We start from the raw sequence: 21,735 nt of genomic DNA, 5'->3' as shown, positions 1-21,735 counted from the left end.
CCCCCATATCCAGATTATAGGTTCGCCTATTGGGTCGTCTGGTAATCCCAGCACCGGCCAGCAGTGCTGGCGGGTCCTTGGTCCTGAGATTAATGGATGTGAGTGTCTGTGCTTTTTTAAGTTATTTTTTTTCCCTCTTCATAGAGACGTTGTGTTGCGAGTGTGGGCACTAGGGTGGCAAGGCGTGATTGACACTGTGTATATATTTTATTTTTTTACTTTTTACTTGTCAGGTCCGGGTCTGAACTGCTCCCTCTCCCAAGAACATCTCAAGTCTCCTCTAAGTGCGGAGCCCAATCCCCCCAGTGCATTGTTGGTGCTTGGTGTTTGGGGGTTGATGCCCGGGCGGGTACTGGCTTATTCCTGACAGCTGCTCTGTGGAGCCTGGCCCCTGGGGCTTGGCCGGGGCTCCCGCCAGGGGGTGGAGCACCCCTGGGGCTTCAGGTCCAATGGCCGGATCCCCTTCGGGGGGGCTGGCTGCCAGCGGAGCCCGCGGACTGAGTTTTACAAGGTAATATATGCCTACCCTTGTGGTCCAACCCTCCCCTCCAGTCACCTGATAAGGTCCACCATTTTGTGATTCACTCTACACGGGGAATTTTCCATTTTGTTGCACCTCCTCCTTTCACCACATGGTAGGGGTTAATCATCTTGCTTGGTACTTCAGATCTTAGAAAGCCCCGCCTTTTTGCTAGGTTAAACTGTTTTGAATGTAGGGTTATCGCTGTGCTACTCTGCTATATTGGTAATACATTTGTAAACATTAACCATTTTAAGCTGAGTATTCATGTTGTTTAAACTACACTTATTATTGTAATCATATCTGCTGCTCTTTCAAACAGATACCATTGAATGTATTGGCATTTGGCATACCTTGGACAATTCCAGAAGCCATTTAAATGGACTCTTAGAACCCCTATTTCCCCTATTTTCGAGTAGTGTGTAGTGTTTACATAGGTGTTAGATTTCTGTAATCCTGGATTATTAGAAATAAAGTCATCATGTTTAACTTGCGGCTATTTCTGCTTTATACAGTGAATGGTTCATCACTCAGGCCAAATTCACCCTCCTTTTGGTGACATTTGAATAAACAGAGACAAATATGTTGTTTGTTTGGTAATTAATAGCTCTCCTGATAGCTTAGCCTAAGTCACTAAACTGTGGAAAATAACTGGATTTTAACAGCACGGAGTGTGAGAGGCCTAAGATCCTGGTGAGTAAACAGGTTATAGTTATAATTATTCAACTAAGAAATTTGTTAAATTAGTTTTACCATTTTGAATGATTTATATGATTAACTACAACTCCAGTTCTAATTAATCATATATTCATAATCTACCTGTAAAATATCACAACAACATATATAAAACCACAAAGAGTTTGCTAAAAACAAACAAAGGACTCCCAGTCTGCCTAAAACAGATTTTGTGGTCTGATGAGACCTAATTAAGCTTTTTTGGCAGTAATTCTAAGATATACTGTATGTGTGGAGAATATCTGACAATGCTCATCACCTGCGCAATTTCATTCAAACAGTGAAACACAGTGGTGGCAGTATCATGCTATAGAGGTGTGTGTTTTTTCAACTCCAGTGATTGGAAAACTATTGCAATTGGAGGAAAGATGAATGCAGCCAACAAAGAGAAACTCTTCCAGAGTGCTCAGGAGCTCAGACTGGCCAAAAGGTTCACCTTCAGACAATACAATGACCCTAAGCACACAGCTAAAATAACAAAGGTATGGCCTTAAAATGACTCTGTGACCAATTCTAAATTGCGCAGACAGAGCCCTGACCTTAACTCAAATGAGCATCCCTGAATAGTACTGGAAATGGCTGTCCACCTACAATCGCCATCCAATCTGACAAAACTGCAGAGGATCTGCATGGAAAAATAGCAGATGATTCCCAATTCCAATTGAAAGGCTTGTTGCATCCTTCCCCAGAGGTCTTATGGCTGTATTAACTCGAAAGGGTGCTTCCACTCAACACTGAGCAAAGGATCTGAATGATTATGACCATGTGATTTTTCAGTTTTTCTTTCTTATTTTCAGAATATTCTAAATTTCTGTTTTTTTTCTGTCAAGATTGAGTGAACCATATCTAGAAATAAAATAAACTTTTCTGATTTTAGTGAATGGCTATAGTGAAAGAAAGAGTGTAAAGTAAAAATCAGAACAGAAACAAAAAACTGGCAAAATAAAACCTGCTTCAAGGGAAATTGTTTGAAGTGCAACTTATAACTCAAACCAATAGTGCAATTTGAAAATGATAATTATTGTAGATTTTATAGGAATAAATGTTAAAGGCACTATGATATATTGCATCAAACACAATTAGAAAAGAGAAAGATAGGTCTATGATGTGGAAAATCTTACCTGGTGGAATATATTGGCAGGCGCCTGACGCATTAACCAGCACATTTGTATGAAAAGTTGCATCAAACCTCTCATCTGCACTACAGTGAGAAAATATATATAACTTTAAAACAGCAATTTCAAACAATCCAATGAAAGAAATTAAGTCTGAACAAAGAGTAAGCGTTCAAAATCAAACACAAAGAAAAAAACACAGACCAAAAAAAAAATGTTTGAGTTTAAAGCATAGATGAGAAGGATTACCACAGTTTGAAACCGGAAAACATGGCAACAGGGTGCAATAAAGCCTCTTCTTGCAGTGAAAAGTACAAATATTGCATCTTTCATAAAAGAACAACATCCAGATTGTGTTTCTGTCAGATTTCGTAAAACAGAACATATAGGCTGTATTTACTCAAACTGTAATCACAGTTAACATCAAACTGTGCTTTAAGTGTTTCCTGGAAAACTTTTTATAGTTCTAGTTAACCCGCTTCAAATATGTTTTAAAAAGTATCACACTGAAAAGAGAAAAAAAATTAGCATTTGTTGCTCTGATAGTATGTCTGATGTCACTACTGTCTTTAATGAAACAGATGGCATCTGATGAATTTGATCCTTCAACACCTGCAGTGTTGGGATAAAAAGCTTTGTAGTCTTATGACGTGATTATTCTTCAATCGCAGTTGCAATTTCTTTTTGCACCAAAGGTCAATAGAACATGCCTAGAAATTAAAATTGACACAGGTTGTCCAAAGACAGATAATGTGGCATTTTAAAACATGACATTAGATAAATTATGAATAGTAAATGCCACAATGCTGCTATTGCTCACCTCTGATTTCATGTAAGCAAATAAATAACATGAGCATATTATACATTACACAGCTAAATGCATCTCAGCTGAACAACAGTTTGCGTACATTGGGCCGGATTTATCAAGATCCAATTTTGCGTGCAGTAATTTGCGCTCGCAAACTGGAATTTTGCGCGAGGGGCTGAACCATGGTTTGCAGGTGATTTAACAAGAGCGATTGCGTAACTGGTGGAAGGTGCAAAACTGTTGGAGACGCCCTATTTAAATGATGGTTTTGCGCGTTTTGTGGTTTGCGGCAAAGTAGTTTGTAGTCTGTACAAACTAGTGCATTAAGAAATTTAAATCTTACAGTGACCCCCAACAAAAAAAATAAATAGGTAAATATATATATATATATATATATATATATATTTATTTATTTATTTATAAATTATAAATTGGCAACCTTTATTCCCTAAGGTGGTATGTGCTGCAGTAAAAAAAAACTAAACAAAAAAAAAACAGGTGTTTTGTATTGGCCTGTGACTGTGGATGAGATCCCCGCAGCATTTGGCACGTTGCTCCACAGGCGCAGGGGGAGAACCCCGACCCCGTCAGACAGCTCTTCTGAAAAAACGAGATTGGGAGATCCCAGCTCACGCTGCAACCGTACGCTGGAATGACCCAGATGCAAAAAAGTGCAATGTTGCAAGGAGTTTTGTGATATCTGGTATTGCGTGGGTCCTCCTTGTGGCTGGCTCCAAATCCATTCGGAGTTCCCCCAACAGCTCCAAAATGGCAATATGCTGGATAAACTATATGTTTTGATGATCGTTTCCTCGTTCATTGCAAAAATATTCACACGGAGTGAAAAAATGCGTTCTCTGCGTCTCCTTGCTTTATTTCCATGTCTCCTTCTTGCGACAATAACCGCTGCCATGTGTGCGCAATTACGCATACAGACCATTTGCACCTTCTTTTGAAACGTGTTAAATATAGAGTCAGATACCGTTAGCAAAATTGCGTTCAAGTTTGATAAATCACTTTGCGAGTGCTAAATTAATATATTTACATGTTCTCCTCCCACAAGACGCACTTTTGCGTGTAAACGCCCCATATTGCATATTCATTGCAGAAAAAGTACTAAATGGATCAGAGGCGCTATTTAGCACGTTTTAAAAACCAAATGCTATTAGCACGCTGTTGATAGGTCAGTTTGTACATTTTTTAGCGTGCGCAGTGAAATAGCTCACGTTTTAATACACGCAAACCTTTGATAGATCCGGCCCATTGTGTAAAAAATGGAAACTGATGACATTTCAGACACAATTGGACAATGGAAATGTTGATTTCACAAAATTTCACAATCCCCTCTTTTACATGAGTTGACCTGATTCCGGAGACAACAGATTTGAGTTTTAAATTGTCATTGTTTTAAACTGAAGATTCCAGCAAACGTGCAAACAAAACTTTAATGTTTATTTTCTCATTATGTCACACAGTGACAATAATTCCGAAATACAAATAGCCAAGAAAAGTAAAAGGACTATAATAACCAGAGTTGGATACTAAATAAACCCTAATTTATCAAAGCAAATTATTTAGTTTGGAATACTCGGATTCAAACTCTAAATAAATAAATAACATGGTGACGACTGAAAGCACTTTAGCCCAAGCAATGATTGAATGCTTATAAAAAGCCAGACACTAGCTTGACTCACCCATCAATTGTTACTGTCTGATATATATCTCTACCACTTACTGGAAGCAAAGGAGTATGACGAGCATACTTAAACTCTCCCTGAAGGCTTTTTGCTACAGTACATAAAATTTTATTATGTTCCTTTGCCCAACACCAGCTAACAAGCACTGTAAAATCTCTGAAGGTGTAGAGGATTTTTAGGAGGGACGTTTAATTACTGCCAGCTGGGAGATGATTGCTTTTGCAGCTTTGGAAAATAAACTTTTCTTGAGTCTATTTGTTTCTAACCCTAACCCAGAGGTGAATAGAGTACCAAAACTGCACTTAAGTGTAGCACTACATCATATTTTTACTCAAGTAAAAGTAAAAAGTAGCCTTTAAAGAAAATAGACAAGTAACAGTAAAAGTATTTGGTTAAAAGGCTACTGATGTACTGAGTAACTGATCTACTTACTAACCATGACCATAAAACTCATTCAATATTTTACAAAATGATGTGAAATTGAAAAAAATTGTAAGTGATATGCAAATGGTTGTGTTTCAAAGAATAAGATTAAAATAAACATAACTTACAGTACAGTAAGTACGTAATACAAAATAGGTGGAATGAACTAGTTCACAGTAAAAAAATTTAATTGATAAAATTAGCTAAATCAGTAGTTATAGTATGTAAGAATAGGTTAAATTACAGTAACCTTTATATTGTATACTGGCAGATTCATCAGGTGGAACATAACATTTAACCAATATGCTTGTTTCAGTAAGTGAAGTTGCTCACAATGCATGGTGTAGCCAGATATTGTACTCAAGTAAGAGAAGTGAAACTTTTATATATTTTACTAAAGTAAAAAGTACGATGCTGTAAAAAAACAAAAAAACATTTTCCTCAAGTAAATGTAACCAGGTAAATGCATTTAATTGCTACTCTATTTAATTTCCACTAAATCTTCAGAACATCCTGTATGTGTATAAAAAAAATATTTATATGTGTTTTTTTCTCATCATAGCGGGGTCCAGTTATGGTAAAGGTACTCCTTAAGTCCTTAAACATGACTATTTTTTTTTTTTCAAACAAAACTGTAGAACTGCCTGCAGAATCTTGAAGAGATGTTTAATTATTGTTAGAATACATCTTAACTTCATTACATTTTTTTAAGAAAGGAAATTTGTTTATGTTATGAGATAATACTGATCTGCCTTTGGTTGTTAGTCCATAGCTTTGCCTTGGGATGATAGTTTTAATATGATGCATTTTCAATTTTCCCTCAGCTGTGGCAATTTATTTGCACATTTCATAAGTTTTTATTTAAATTATATGGTTACATTCACGATATACAAAATAAAACCACAGACCGGCTAATAATAAAGTGCGACCCGACCAGTGATCACAAGGTGTACACACAGCCGCTTCAGCGGCTGCCGATGTTATCCTGTTAAATTACTGTTAATAGCTGTTATCAGTCACATAGAATGGCTTCAGATTTTGCCTACCAGTAATCTCAGTAGGTTGTTATCACCGAATTAATCCCAAACCTAATTAATTAATTAAGTAATTCCTTTTTTACTCATAGTATCAATCTATTTATGTGTAATCTGAAAATAATTTTAGTACTTCTTCATCTATTTAAAAAAAAAGCTTGATCGGCATGTCGTTCACATTGAACAACCCCTACCAAAAAATGTCATATCTTGTGAACTGTTGTCTGTGCGACTAAAACATGTGGAATTCATTCAAAGTAAAGATTTAAAACAAAAAATAAGGTAAGGTATACTCTGAATGAGGTATACTCTAAATAAAGTAGATACAAGTTTAAAGTAGGTAATTAGAAAGTGAAACTTAAGGTTTTAGACGTGGCCGAAGCGACTATTATCAGCCATAAGAAACCTACTAGAAAGGTGAGGAGGCGCAGCCTGGAGTAATTCTATGAGACTGATAACCGCTAATAACTGCCATTTAATGGGTGATCACATCTGAAACAGGGCAGTATATAATTACAGAGGCAGAAGAGAAACATTCACTGCATGAAAAGTGGGATTTTCGTCAATATGCGGCACTGTCGATTGTCGTGGAACTTCAGGTCAGCGGCAGTTTACGACAATTTGCAGGCTTCGCCGAAAACTCCCGTAAATTGTCAGAAATTGACGTGGACTCTCTTAGGCAGTGTTCCCCCCATGCCTCCCCCCCATGGAATTCTAGGGGAGGCTTTAACATGTAAATGAACATGCTGTGAGCTATACAAATGCAAATCAGGGTTGCAGGGGGGGTTTTACCCCAAGTGACATTTTTCTAAAAGGTAAGAAAATCTCTGATACAAAGAGATCAGGCTCAGTATAGCCTCTTACATTTTAGCTTGAATTGATTTATTTAATTAAAGTATAGAGACCAAAACAGATCTTTAGCTGACAGAGCAATACATTTAGAGCAGTAATTATTTAAAAAAAAAAAATTGCATTTAAGATAAAAAATAAAATGTTGTCTGTCAATATGCTCAATTCACAATTACTTAAGTGGAAAAGTTTCAAGAAATGAGTCTGAGATGATTCACTTTATAACATGGCGCATTATCCTGTTGGAAGTAGCCATCAGAAGATTGGTACACTGTGGTCATAAGGTCCGGCCAGGTCAAGATCCGCAATTGCAATCGCACCAAACAGGAAAAAGAACATTGACAAATTCCGGTTCGTCAAATTAAAATATTCCAGCAGCAGATCGGTAACTAGAAATTATAGCACAATTCTTATATTAAAAAAAAAAAAACTAACACCGTTTATTTAAATGATTGGATCCAAATTATTGGTTATTCACCAACAAGGAAGCAGATTTCTCATCTCCATCAAAATATTTATTTTATACCGAGGGACTTAAACTTTAATCAAATCCATTCAAAAGAAACTTCTTATAACAGGAATGAAAAGAGATGTTTGGGAGAAGAGAACAAGTTCATTCAAAAAAAGCAGTTTTGAATTATCCTTATCCCCGTTACAAAAATCTACAAAAATATAAATATATATTTGGGCAGAAACTGAACATATGCTGGATGATGCTGGGATTTTTTTAATATGTCATATTAAATTAAGCACTCACAGGATTCATACAGGAATGAGTGACTCTAATTTAATGCTATTTGAAATGATTTTAATGCCATCAACAAGAACAATGTACACAAGTTATTAGTGTACATGAAATATGAAGCAGCTGCAAGCACAGTTCCATGACTCCTGTATGTATGTAAACACACACACACACATATACGTATATATATATCCTCTAGCTTTTTCTCCGCCTGGAGCAATATAATATATCTGACGAAATTGTTTTTATAAGCATTTTTTATTAAAGAATTATAAATACTTCGATAAACATATTTAAATAATTTTAGTGCCAATTAAGGCCTTGATTTAAAAAAAATGAATGATTTTTTAATTATTTTTATTGATCCGCGGAAACCCTGGTTCATCTCACGCATGCTCCCTACGATCTCCAAGAAACTCAGAGCGGCGCGGTGTGCAGCCACAGTGGAGGATGTATGCTTTGCTTTGTGCAGTTTTGTTAAGTTTTAAACCTAAAACTCCAGAATATAGCTAGTACCCTGACGTTCTGCAGTAGTCTTACATGTCAAATACTGCTGATAATCCTTTGTTTCATGCAGTGCACTAAACTAGAGGATCACCCTATGTTCTCACTCTGCTTCCTGTAAGCTGTAAGGACAGGCGACACTTGGATATGTAATTTAGATTTTCACAGGTCAGCACACAATTCATATCATGAACAGATTGGAAGGCAACTTGAGGTTAGGTGACTTAACTAGGGTAATTCAACATGTTTCAGGAAAAAGCAGAATGTTGATAACAATATAATTCTTGTTTTTCCCTCTTTTTTATCACAATTAATTGTCCCCCCCACCGCCTGCCTCAGCTTGTTGCTGCCCCTTATGAATGTGGCTGCCACTCCCCTGTTTGAACTCCTGCACTACCCCCCAACAGGTACGAGAAATGTCATAGAGCTGTTTAGGCTATCATCCCCCTAGATAAACTCATGAATCTCTTTTCTTATGTAAATGTCCTACTAGAGCTCTCCACCATTTTCAGAGCAATGTTTCAGCACACACCTGTCTGCTGATGGATGTTATAAGAGAATACGGGTATATATATATACATATATATATATATACATATATATATATATATATATATATATATATATATATATATATATATATATATATATATATATATATACATATATATATATATATATATATATATATATATATATATATATATATATATATATATTAGGGATGGGACGATTTATGAAAACCGTCAGAATCGTTCGGTTCGACTGTCTCGGTTCGGTTCGCGTGTGTTTCGTTCGGTTCATGCGCTGCTCCTTTTTCTCATAGAGGAAGCGATTACACTCCAGAGCAGAAGGTGGCGGTACTGCGACCAAAGCCAACCGCCAGTAGTAAACAAGAAGAAGAAGAAGCGAAGCAGCTTAGCCGGGTGTAACAGGGAAAAAATCAGTTGTGGAGAATTGTGTCGGACTGGCGAGTGGGAAAGAACAGGAGTTGGAAGACGCGCCAGCAGCACTTTATAGGTCTGCTGTATGGGAGCGCTTTGCATTTAGAGTGACCTACGATGACAGCGGAAAGAAAGTTGTGGATAAAAGTGCAACAGTGTGCAAGCATTGTGCAACATGTTTTGTTTATGCTAACAGCAACATGTCATGCTAACCCCGAAATCCCTCATACTCAGTCAGCAACCCCCGCTGCGCTCCAGACCGGCTGCTCAAAGCAAAGAATACAGCCCCTACTGTGGCTTCGTCTGCTCCCCTCTGAGTTCCTTGGAGATGGTAGAGAGCATGTAACCTGACAACAGCCAGATGCATGAGCGAGACATGCATCTGGCTGTTGTCAGGTTAGAGAGCATGCACCAGATGATTAAATTCAAAGCAGCAAAACATACAGAAATGATCCAGGGTTTCCGCGGATCATTAAAAATAATTACAATCCATTATTTTTGGGGGGATTTTTTCATTAATTTCATAATTTTTTATGGAATTTCGGTGTAACAATCAACATGTATCGAATCGAACCGAAAACCGTGACCAGAAACCCTTTATCGAACCGAACCGTGGATTTTTATGAACCGTTCAATCCCTAATATATATATATATATATATATATACAGCTGCAGGTTTTTGTCCACATGTGCTTACCAACTTTGCACTCTTAAGAGAGACGTTTTGACCAATTCCTATCCAACTCAAGCTCAGCTATAATGGATGGTGGATGTCTTAGAACATCAATTTCCAAGGATTGCTGCAGATTCATAAATAAATTCAGTTCAAGGCTTTTCTAACAGATAAATATGTTTTGAAATGCACCTCCCCATTGTGTCTTTGGACATAAGATCAATCTGTGAGCCAGACTCACATTTTTGCATGTTTTATCGCCTTCCTTCCATAGTTTGCACATTTTTAGCTGCGTCCCTTTTACCAGGAAATCTTACTAGTTTCTGACATTGATAAAAAACAAAAAAATCAGCAATTTTCTGCAAAACATTTCTACAATCCAAAACATTTCTGCACCTTTCATGTATCACCATGATATGTGCTTAGGGAGGACTCTGAAATTACCTGAAAAATGTAGCACAATATCAGCCTTTCATATCAGTCAATTTTAAAAACTATTGATAACGGTTTTCTTTGTCCTCTTGAAATTAGTCTAAGGAAACAATCTCAAATTTGAATGGTATTTATATTTGTTTATATTTTTATTTGAAAATCACTCTTGATCTTTAAAAATAGGTCACCTCTACTGACAGCTTAGGCTTAGTTTTGGTGTGGAAGGTTGGGGGGCTATAATTCTTTCCTCTGCCTATGTCTCCAAGAATGTCATGTGTTTTTGGACCAGAGTTCAGTAGAATTATTACATAATTTATGAAATGTATTTTCTATTTATATTGATCAGATGTCTATCGTGGTATTGATGTTGATTTTCAGCCAAGTCATAGTTCAGGGTGAGGTGTCATTTTCCTACTATAAGAGCATTTTTACATGTGGACCAAGGTTTTTGGTTTTGATCTCAAATGGTTAAAACCTCCCTTATAATAAATGATTTACAGATCACTTACCATTTTTTGTGAAGACTTGAATTTTGAACCTGTCTCTCTTTCGTGGAAAAATGTTTCCATTTTCTGATGAGAGACTGTAGCTTGACCTGACCTGTATCCTGTCTTTCTTATCTTCTTATTGCTGTTTGTTCAATAACCATTCACTAAGGCAAGGGTGTTCAATGTTTCCAGGCCAAGGACCCCCAAACTGATGGCCAGATGGAGAGGGGACCACCTAATTATATATATTGTTTTAAAATTGTGTTATTTCAAACGGGTCCTATTGTCACTATTACAGATGGAGTAAAGTAACGAAAATAATTTAGCCCTGGGGTTATTAAAGTATTTCTGATTCTGATTCCTCCTTGATGGGACAGGTGTTGTGAATAAAACAGTGCCCAGCTTGAAAGAGCTCCAGTGTGTTGCTGAATGTGTGCATTGAAGACTGAAAGACATCTTCTGCCTCCATTTATCTGTTTACTTCAGTGTGAATTCAGTTGAATTCATGTTAATTTGCATTTAAAGACATTTTAATTAGTGAAAACAATTGCAGGGGGAGATATAAAAAAAAAGTCTAATCAACCAAAACTTTTACGATCCCCATGCAGTACCTCCTTGGACCCTCAAGGGGTCGCGGACCCCCTCTTGAAGACCTTCGCTCTGAGGCCTTCATTGTTGGGCAAGAAAAGCACCTTCAAAAACATCCCTTTAATGCAAATTGCAACACTGTACAATAAAGCATATGTGTTATTTTTGAAACATTTTCCTGTTTTATATCTGCTCATATTTAGATGAGTTTCATCATGACCTACATTTCCAATCGGGATTCCAAGATCTTATATCTTATAATTTTAATCCCTTCTCCTGCAATGTTCCTTTGTTATTAAAAGGATCCCAGTATTTTGCAGATGATTAATCCTGAAAGCATAAAGAACATCAGTCTCAACCCAGGTCTTAATCAGGAATTTTGTCATTACTGTTGTGATTTGTTTTCCTCACTGTAAGCGGCTTAATGTTGGATGTAATCTCTGTTACACAGTCAAACATTATGACTCTCTCTGGCATTCTCTCTCAACCAAGGTGTCTCATGTCTCACGAGGAAACTTTGAATCAACTTTAGCGAGCTTAAGCAAAAACCTGTTGGAAACTGTTGAAACAAGACTTTTTCAGTAATTTTTCTGATGAAGGGGAGGTTTGAAATGGGTCTGTAGTTCAACAACATTGATTTGTGTAAGCTTCTCTTTTTCAACAATGGTTTGATAATTGCTATTTTTAAGGCCTGGGGGAATACATGTGGAATGTGTTTATGATTTAAATCAAATGCATGTAAAACTTACTTAATAAAAACCTGTGGGTAAGTTCTTTTTTTTTTTTTTTGTCATATCCAGAGGTGGATAATCAAGTCAAGTCAAGTCAGCTTTTATTGTCACTTTCTTAATATGTACGAGACATACAAGGGAAATGAAATTACGTTTACTCTCTAGAAATATACAAATATACAAAAAATATACAAGACTGACATTTACAGACTGACATAAAGTGCGGGACATGACAGGTAACAGTGATTCAATTCAATTCAATTCAGTTTATTTATATAGCGCCAAATTCACAACACATGTCATCTCAAGGCACTTTACAGTTCAACCAGATCAAATTGATACAAAGTTTTCTATCTAAGGAAAACCAGTTGATTGCATTGACTCATTGACTCAAATACAATCCCCCACACTAAGCATGCTTGTAGCGACAGTGGAGAGGAAAAACTCCCTTTTAACAGGAAGAAACCTCCAGCAGAACCAGGCTCAGTGTGAGCGGCCATCTGCCGAGGCCGACTGGGGTTCAAGGAGACAGAAGCAGAGATACAAAAAGCAGCTGTAAAAGGCGGCCCCGTCCAGGAAACACACAGCCAGGCAGACGAGCTCCAAGGCAGCTCCCATGCCAGAGGACGAAGAAAGCACATCCACTCAGTCACGGTCAGAGAAACAGGACCACACTGGAAAACAGGCCGATCTCCAACATCTATAAACAAGGGTGTTGATAGAAGCAGCACAGCTGATGTTTCTTTCCAGGATGACGTCACAGCCAAACAGGAACAGACGAGGCAAAGCTACTCTGAGGAAAAGCAGAGAGAGCAGAAGGTTAGAGATTGAACTAACAGATTCTGCAGAATAGGAGAACAGAGAGAGAATGAAGCAGAATGATGAAATGGGGGTCCCTATGTCCTCCAAAAGTCTAAGCCTATAGCAGCATAACTATAGAGATAGCTCAGGATAACCTGAGCCACTCTAACTATAAGCTTTATCAAAAAGGAAAGTTTTAAGCCTAGCCTTAAAAGTAGACAGGGTGTCTGCCTCACGGACTAAAACTGGTAGTTGGTTCCACAGGAGAGGAGCCTGATAACTAAAAGATCTGCCTCCCATTCTACTTTTAGAAATTCTAGGAACCACTAGTAAACCTGCAGATTGAGAGCGAAGTGCTCTGTTAGGAACATAAGGAACAATCAGATCTCTGATATAAGATGGAGCTTGGCCATTTAAGGCTTTATATGTGAGAAGGAGGATTTTAAATTCTATTCTTGATTTAACAGGAAGCCAATGAAGAGAAGCCAGGACAGGCGAGATATGATCTCTCTTTTTAATTTTCATTAGAACTCTGGCTGCAGCATTTTGGATCAGCTGAAGGCTTTTAACTACAGTTTGTGGACTTCCTGATAGTAAAGAATTACAATAGTCCAGCCTTGAAGTAACAAATGCATGGACTAGTTTCTCAGCATCACCCCTGGACAGGATATTTCTAATTTTTGCAATGTTCCTCAGATGAAAGAAGGAAATTCTAGAAACCTCTTTGATGTGGGATTTAAATGACAGGTCCTGATCAAAAACAACACCAAGATTTTTTACTTTATTATCTGAAATCAGTTTAATCCCATCCAAATGAAGTGACTGGCTAATCAGTTTCTTTTTCAGAGACTCTGGTCCAAAGACTATAACTTCTGTTTTGTCTGCATTCAGAAGCAGAAAGTTAAGAGTCATCCAGGTTTTTATGTCTTCAAGACATGCCTGTAATCTATGTAATGGGTTAGCTTCATCTGGATTTATAGACAGATATAGCTGGGTATCATCAGCATAACAGTGGAAATTAATCCCATGCTGTCTAATAATTCTACCAATTGGGAGCATGTATAAAGTAAAGAGAATTGGTCCTAGCACTGATCCCTGTGGTACTCCACAGGTAACCTTTGAGCGTGTTGAAGATCTATCATTAACATGAACAAACTGAATTCGATCAGATAGATAAGATTTAAACCAGTCTAGTGCTGTTCCTTTAATTCCAACAAAATATTCAAGTCTTTCTAAAAGAATATTATGGTCAACTGTATCAAATGCAGCACTAAGATCCAACAGGACGAGCACAGATACAAGTCCATTATCTGAGGCCATGAGAATATCATTAGTGACTTTCACCAGAGCTGTTTCAGTGCTATGATGAGCTCTAAAGCCAGACTGAAACTCTTCAAAAAGTTCATTATGGTGGAAGTGATCGCAAACTTGTTTGGCAACTACTTTCTCAAGAATTTTGGATAAGAAAGGAAGATTGGATATAGGTCTATAATTGACCAAGTCATCTGGGTCAAGAGACGGTTTCTTAAGCAGAGGTTTAATTACAGCAACCTTAAAAGCTTTAGGTACATATCCCTGTAACAGAGATAGATTAATCACATCTAAAATGGAGGAGGAGATCAAAGGGAATACCTCCTTAAATAACCTGGTTGGAACTGGATCTAACATACAAGTTGAAGGCTTAGATGAAGACAATAATTTTGCTAATTCAGAGAGTTCAACTGGATCAAAGCAGTCTAAACCCAGTTCAGATTCCATGACTACCTCAGGTACAATCGCGGATAGAGGAGTGCTTATGATCTTATTTTTAATAAGATCAATCTTATTTATAAAGAATCCCATAAAGTCATTGCTGCTAAGAGCAGGTGGAATGGACGGTTCAACAGAGCTATGGCTCTGGGTGAGTTTGGCAACTGTATTAAAAAGAAATCTAGGATTATTCTTATTCTCCTCTATTAATGAGGAGAAGTATGCTGCTCTTGCTTTACAAAGGGTCCTCTTATACAGCAGTAAACCATTTTTCCAGACTAGGAAGGACTCTCGCAGGCCTGTGGAGCGATATTTTCTCTCCAGTTTCCTAGCATTTTGCTTCAAAGTACGCAGCTCTGCATTAAACCAAGGAGCAAGCTTTCTATTTTTAACGGTTTTCATTTTCAAAGGAGCTGCGTTGTCTAAGGCAATACGCAGAGAACTAGCAACCCCATCAACAAAATCATCAACCTGTGAAGGGGAATAAGCTAAACTTTTGCACTCTGCAGCACTGCTCAGTGACACAGAGGAGAGAGAAAGTGAAGCAGATTCTTTAAAATTTATAACTGCACTATCTGATAAAGATCTACTAAAATTGAACCTTCTTTTGGGGGAGGAGAACTCTGTTAAAGTAATCCTGAAGGTTATTAGAAAGTGGTCAGAGAGGACAGGGTTGTGAGGAAATACTGTTATTTCTTCACATTCTATGCCGTATGTCAGCACAAGATCCAAAGTATGAAGATGAGAATGCGTGGGACTATTCACATTTTGAACAAAGCCAATAGTGTCTAAGATAGCATTAAAGGCTGCTCTTAAGCTATCGCCTTCAATGTCAGCATGGATGTTAAAATCTCCCACTATGATGACCCTGTCAGTATTTAATACCAAATCAGAAAGGAACTCTGAAAACTCATCTAAAAATTCAGAGTAAGGACCTGGTGGACGATACAAAGTTACAAAAAGAAGAGGTTTTCTTGCCTTGAAATTTGGATCAGGGAAATTAAGGGTTAAATGTTCAAAAGAGTTGTAGGTATTAACTGTTTTGGGAGTAATCAGTAAGTCAGACTGGAAGATTGTTGCTACTCCTCCTCCTCGCCCAGAACTTCTGGGGATGTGAAAATTTAAATAGCTTGAAGGAGTTGCCTCATTTATGCTCACATAATCCTCTTGCTGCAGCCAGGTTTCTGTAAGGCAAAACAAGTCAATGTGATTATCACAAATCAAGTCATTAACTAGTAGACTTTTAGAGGAAAGCGATCTTATGTTAAACAGACCGCATTTAATTGTTTTAACTTTTTCCCCAATTTGAGTTATTTTGATTTTAATTAGATTATCATGATTTACTCCTTTGGGAATCTTTGCTAATTTATTAGATTTTGGTCGTGGGCAAGACACTGTCTGGATGGAGTAAAGAGTGGGTAACAGTAGAGAAGCTGCAGAGATGTGTGTTAAACTACAACTCTGCTTCCTGGTCTGCACCCTGGGTGGTCAGGGTTTTGGAGGACTAATAAATGTGGCCAGATTCCTAGAAAGAAGAGCTGCACCATCCAAAGTGGGATGGATGCCGTCTCTCCGAATCAGACCAGGCTTTCCCCAAAAGGATTGCCAATTATTAATGTAGCCCACGTTGTTTTCAGGGCACCACCTAGACAACCAGCGGTTGAATGACGACATGCGGCTAAACATGTCATCACTGGTCAGATCAGGGAGGGGACCAGAGAAAATTACGGAGTCCGACATTTTTTTGGCAAACTTACACACCGAAGCAACACTAATTTTAGTGACCTCCGATCGGCGTAACCGGGTGTCATTACCACCAGCGTGAATAACAATCTTACTGTATTTAACCTTATCCTTAGCCAGTAGTTTCAGGTAGGATTTGATGTCGCCCGTTCTGGCCCCCGGCAAACATTTGACTATGGTCCCTGGTGTCTCTAATGCCACGTTTCTGACTATGGAGCTGCCAATCACCAGAGTGGGCTTCTCAGTGGGTGTGTCACTGAGTGGGGAAAACCGGTTAGAAACGTGAACGGGTTGGTGGTGACCAGTGGGCAGAGATCCACGACTACGCTTTCTGCGTACAGTTACCCAATCGCCTGGCTGCTCAGGCACTTTTGGAGGACAGCTACGTGGGGGGCCTACTTCAACAGCCTGAAGCCTGGATTCTAACTCTGACACCCTCGCCTCCAAAGCTACAAAAATACTACACTTATTACACATCCCATTATCACTAAAGGAGGCAGAGGAATAACTGAACATCTGACACAGAGAGCAGGAGAGAGGAGAGGAAGAAGGAAGAGTTGGAAAAGAGTCAAGGGAGGGAGAGAGAGAAGCCATAGCAATGCTAAGCTAGCGCTAGCCTAGGCTAGCTACTCCTTGCTATCAGAAATAAAACCGTGTGAAACTGACAAGTGCTCAGTAGAAAAGTGCAGCAGAAGGTGCTATGTTTTAAAGTAGTCAGTTAGAGTTACTTAGATACAGAGATATCACAGAGAAAATAACTTAACTTCAGATGGAGATCCTCTGAACAGCTGCACACTCAGTTAATCCAAACAGGAAGTGAACAGGTCCAAACAGGAAGCAGGAAGCAAAAACCATGATAACATAAATATAAAGTATAGACATATATCCAGGTCAAGAAAGTAAAGACCCTGCTTAATTAACCTTCATCCTCTTCACTTAATGTGGCAATTAGCTCCCAGTCTGTGTTCTGGAGCTGGATATGCAAATGGGTGGAACTAATCTCTGTATCGGCTTTTTACTTACTGGACCTGGACTATCCACCATTGGTCTTATAAACACATTTAATAGGAACACTGCCACTTATCATTTGATAGGTAGTCGATCGATAAGCTCAATCAACAGTAGATTACTTCATTAATCATTAACTTGCATCCCTACAAGCTACCCTGATTTTGCTGACATCCAGCTGGTGATACAGTGGTACTGTGTTCTGATGGCATCTTCCAGCTGGACACACACCTTCTCAAAAAGCTTAAATAATCTCAAACTTCCTTGTTTTCTTGAACACAAGGAATATATGTCTAGATTCCAAAGTCCCCTGCAGCTACACAATTTAAATCCATAATAACACCTTGGAGTTTATGGATGTCCCCTTTATTAACCTGTGACAATTGTGTTGGTTTTATATAAACATGAGCCTAAATATCTGAGAATAATATTTTAAAACACCTTGTGGAATCTTTGACATTGAAAGTTAATGTATCTCTGAAGCCAAAATCCAGTCAATATTTAGAACAGTTTGCATAATTAAGTTACTATGATCTTGTAAAATTTTACCCATGTAGATGGCAAATATCTAACAGGAAAATACTAAAGCACAGAAGATGGTTGAAGGCATTATAAGTAAGAATCTAGTACAAAGAGAACCAAGGAGGATTTAAAAGCTGAACCAATTAGGAGATGTGATTATCAGATTCAAGTACAAGAAATTAGATAACTGAGCACTTAAAATTAAGGTTGATTTAAAAAGAATATGCTAAAACCCCATGCCCAAGAGGCTTAAATGACAAGGTTAAAGAATAAATCTAGGCAGTCAAAAAAAAAACAGTATTTTATATAACACCATTTCAAAGAGGAAAAGAAAAGATGGGTAAAAAAGTTAAATAGAGACAGAGCAAATAATGCCTACCTATTATAGAGGAGGATGTCTGGAACCCAAACCTGATTGGAAGGAAAACGGAGATTCTGAACCCCAGGGTAGTTGTCTGGGTTCCATGACAGATAAATATCGGTCCAATGCTGAATGAAAAAACAAAATAAGAGATTTAAAAAAAAGCTAAATTAATTAACTTATAAAGAAAAACAACAACTCGCTATCCTAAGCAAATACACCACATAATTTTTAATTTCTGAATCATATTTTATGATAAATGACTCAGAGAAATATTAAAACATCAAACTCCTTTAAAACCCTCTCTTTCTAAGTGTGATAAAGCAGAAGTCATCAAAAGTCAAACATTTTCCATTACAAAGGCTATTAGTTGTTGGCTGTAATACTTTGTCTCCAGCTTAGATTATGAATGTTGCCACTGAAAGTCTGCCAAGCCAACATTTGGCAATGGTCCCCTGAATCCCATCTGAAGTTAGTTCCATCCAGCAATCAGTGAAGTCAGTCCCAGTTCAAAGCACATTACAAGCAAACAAAGAACATTCAGATAATTTATTACAAGTCATTTTATTTGTAAGATGTGGTTGAGCATATATTCTTTAATTTTCATGAGTTTGTTTGGTGTATAAGTTGGCAGATGGATGAATTCACATGTTTAAGCTATAGGGGGGCTTCTCTATGATCACTGTATATGGAGCACATCTGTTCATTTCCTTATAAATATCTATGCATAACTGTGCATGCATGCATATGGTATTTTTTTTTACCTTCCATTTTAAGAGTTTTACCTTAAGAATATTTATGTATGTGATTTTTTTTTAAGATTTTGTCTTTCTATAATCCCCCCACCCCCCAAATTTGACTGTACATAATCCTGTTCCTATTTGAAATATCATATTTATGTGTGCTGACATATGTCTCCACTGAGGAGGCTAATAACTTAATTTTTGCACTTGTCATCACTAGACCTGGGTAGGTTTAATGTTTTTTCAATGTTGCCTGGCTTTGAAAAGCACAAAAAAAACCCTAAACAATGCAATCCAGCTCCCAAACTTCCCTCTCCTGGGTCGGGGGGATGGGGGTGAAAATGAGATATATAAGGCAGGAAAAGTAGCATCTGTCTACAAATAGGTTCCAAGTTATGAAACAGGAACATGGTAGGCATCATTAATTCAACACAGACAGTGGTAAAATGGTTGGCGTTATGTACCTTATGTTGGAGTGTATAAGTCCAATATACAAATGAAGCAAATTGAATAATGTAAAGGATTAAGTAGCCAAAGCAGTAAACATTTTTAATGTATGGTGCATTTCGTTTCTTATATTTTGGAATGATGTGAGTGACTTCACAATGTACATCACTCAGAGTGCTTTCGCTATTAACCAGCACAGTCCCATTGCTGTCACAATTAACTGAGTACTACTTTGTTACTTTGTTGGAAAATACTAATATAATACCTGAATCAATATGTTGCCTAAGGTATGTAACCAAAAAATAAACTCAAGATTGTAATTAATTACTTCGTCTTAGAAGGAATTTCTAATCCAGTGTAAGTGTTCCTGCATTGTAGCGGAGGGTATCGCTGTTTGTTCTTAAGTGGAGCCTCACTGGTGTTTGCAGGTAAGGTAATGGCAGTAGCATGCTTTATAAGAGACATACACTGATCAAGACTCTGTCAAAGGGTATTTAATTTTTAATAACAACAAGGATCATTAATGCACTTGATGCTTCTCTGCTTCTAAATATAAACACTCAATAAACTACTTAAGATATCACCTACATAGAACCTTTTTACATAGCTGCGCTGTATGGACCATAGACACAGCATCAAGTTCTTCAATGTGCTCAGAAGATAATTTAAGGTTAGGGTTGGGCATCCAGAATCGATCAGAATTGGTTCTAACCTCTCAATTCTCCCAGAATTCTTCAAATTTCCTTTTTTGATTCTTAGGTTTGTTCCCCTTCCTCCAACTAGAAATAGAAAATGCCTAATATCAGCGAAGAAGAATCCTCAAGAGTGTGTATTGTATATGCAGCGCAGTGCGGGACCGAAGGAGACTGAACAAACTAGTGAGAAAGGCCGTTTCTGTCCTAGGCTGCACTCTGGACTCAGTGCCTGAGAGGAGGGTGCTGTCCAAGCTCACATCCATCATGGACAACACCTTCCACCCTCTGCACCAGACTGTAGAGTGTTAGAGCAGCTCCTTTAGAGAAAGACTTTTACTCTGTTTGTAAAAAAGGAGCGCTACCGCAGGCTATTCATCCTTGCTGCAACCACACTCTACAATGATACACTATGGCAATACATTTTACCCTGTCCAATAACAACAGTTCTCTATATCTGACACCCAGTGCAATAACTATATATATATAAATACCCATGTAAACACCCTGTGCAATAACCCTGTATAAGGATCCTACTATTAAAAAAAAAGCTGCCATATGTGGACGCACTGAATATACTGTATATTTGAGCTTATGTTATGAGTAAATTCCTCCACTGTGAGATCAATAAAGTAAATCAAACAATCAATCAATGTAAGTAATCCTGGACTGGCCTGAGCAGTGATTCATGCTTCATTTCTAGCATGCCACCACTCCTGGATGCCAGGCTAGGGCATTACATTGAATGATTCTGGTTTTGATTCCTTTTTTCGATCCCAATTGAGTTTCATAATGCACGGATTCTACATCTATATATATATATAGAGAGAAAGATATAGACAGATTATAGATAGCTAGAAAGAAAGACAGAAAGAAACAAAGAAAGAAAGAAACAAAGAAAGAGTGGCAGCTTTGATCACTTCCTTGTCGAATAATTCCTACTAAAACCTAAGCCAGCTCTAAATTTTCCAATTCCATACCTCTGACTTTCTTCCAGACTTAATGTTGTTCACTTTGGTAACTTCAGTGTCTAGTGTAGATTTTATTTTTCTACTGCTCTCAGGCAAAACCTCTAGGCCTTCACGGAACTGCTTACCCTTTGAATTACCCTTCTCTTGAATTAGACAACTTATGAAGACACTTGCTTGAAATGGATATTATTTCTATTCTAAAGGATTGAAACAATGCAAATAAAAGTGCTCATGCTAAATTTATTCTTAGGAAAACTTGTTTTCCTTGACAATGACAAATTATTCTGCAGTTTTCAAATGAAGACAACACAAAACAATTCAAGTTTCATAAAAATGTACTGAATTCTTAACCTTTTAACCTGCCCCTTTTTATCTCACTATGTGACTGGTTGTTATTGACTGCATAATGCAC

The 21,735-nt window shown here is 37.6% G+C and overlaps 1 protein-coding gene across 1 annotated transcript in view; it reads right to left on the bottom strand.

Annotated features, from left to right (window-relative positions):
* Positions 1-21,735, bottom strand: part of LOC119775492 (neuronal acetylcholine receptor subunit alpha-7-like) — a 78,339-nt gene that overhangs the window by 18,724 nt on the left and 37,880 nt on the right. The window contains exons 4-5 of the mRNA XM_038273488.1: positions 18,489-18,598; positions 2,377-2,456 (exon numbers count right to left, since the gene is read on the bottom strand). Of these exons, the coding sequence (XP_038129416.1) occupies positions 2,377-2,456; positions 18,489-18,598 (190 nt within the window). The remainder of the gene's footprint in view (positions 1-2,376; positions 2,457-18,488; positions 18,599-21,735) is intronic.

This window comes from Cyprinodon tularosa, unplaced genomic scaffold, assembly GCF_016077235.1.
Source record: "Cyprinodon tularosa strain WSP-4 unplaced genomic scaffold, ASM1607723v1 ctg873, whole genome shotgun sequence".
NCBI classification, from domain to species: domain Eukaryota; kingdom Metazoa; phylum Chordata; class Actinopteri; order Cyprinodontiformes; family Cyprinodontidae; genus Cyprinodon; species Cyprinodon tularosa.
The sequence above is the reverse complement of the archived record's forward strand: the minus strand, read 5'-3'. Positions and strand labels throughout refer to the sequence as shown.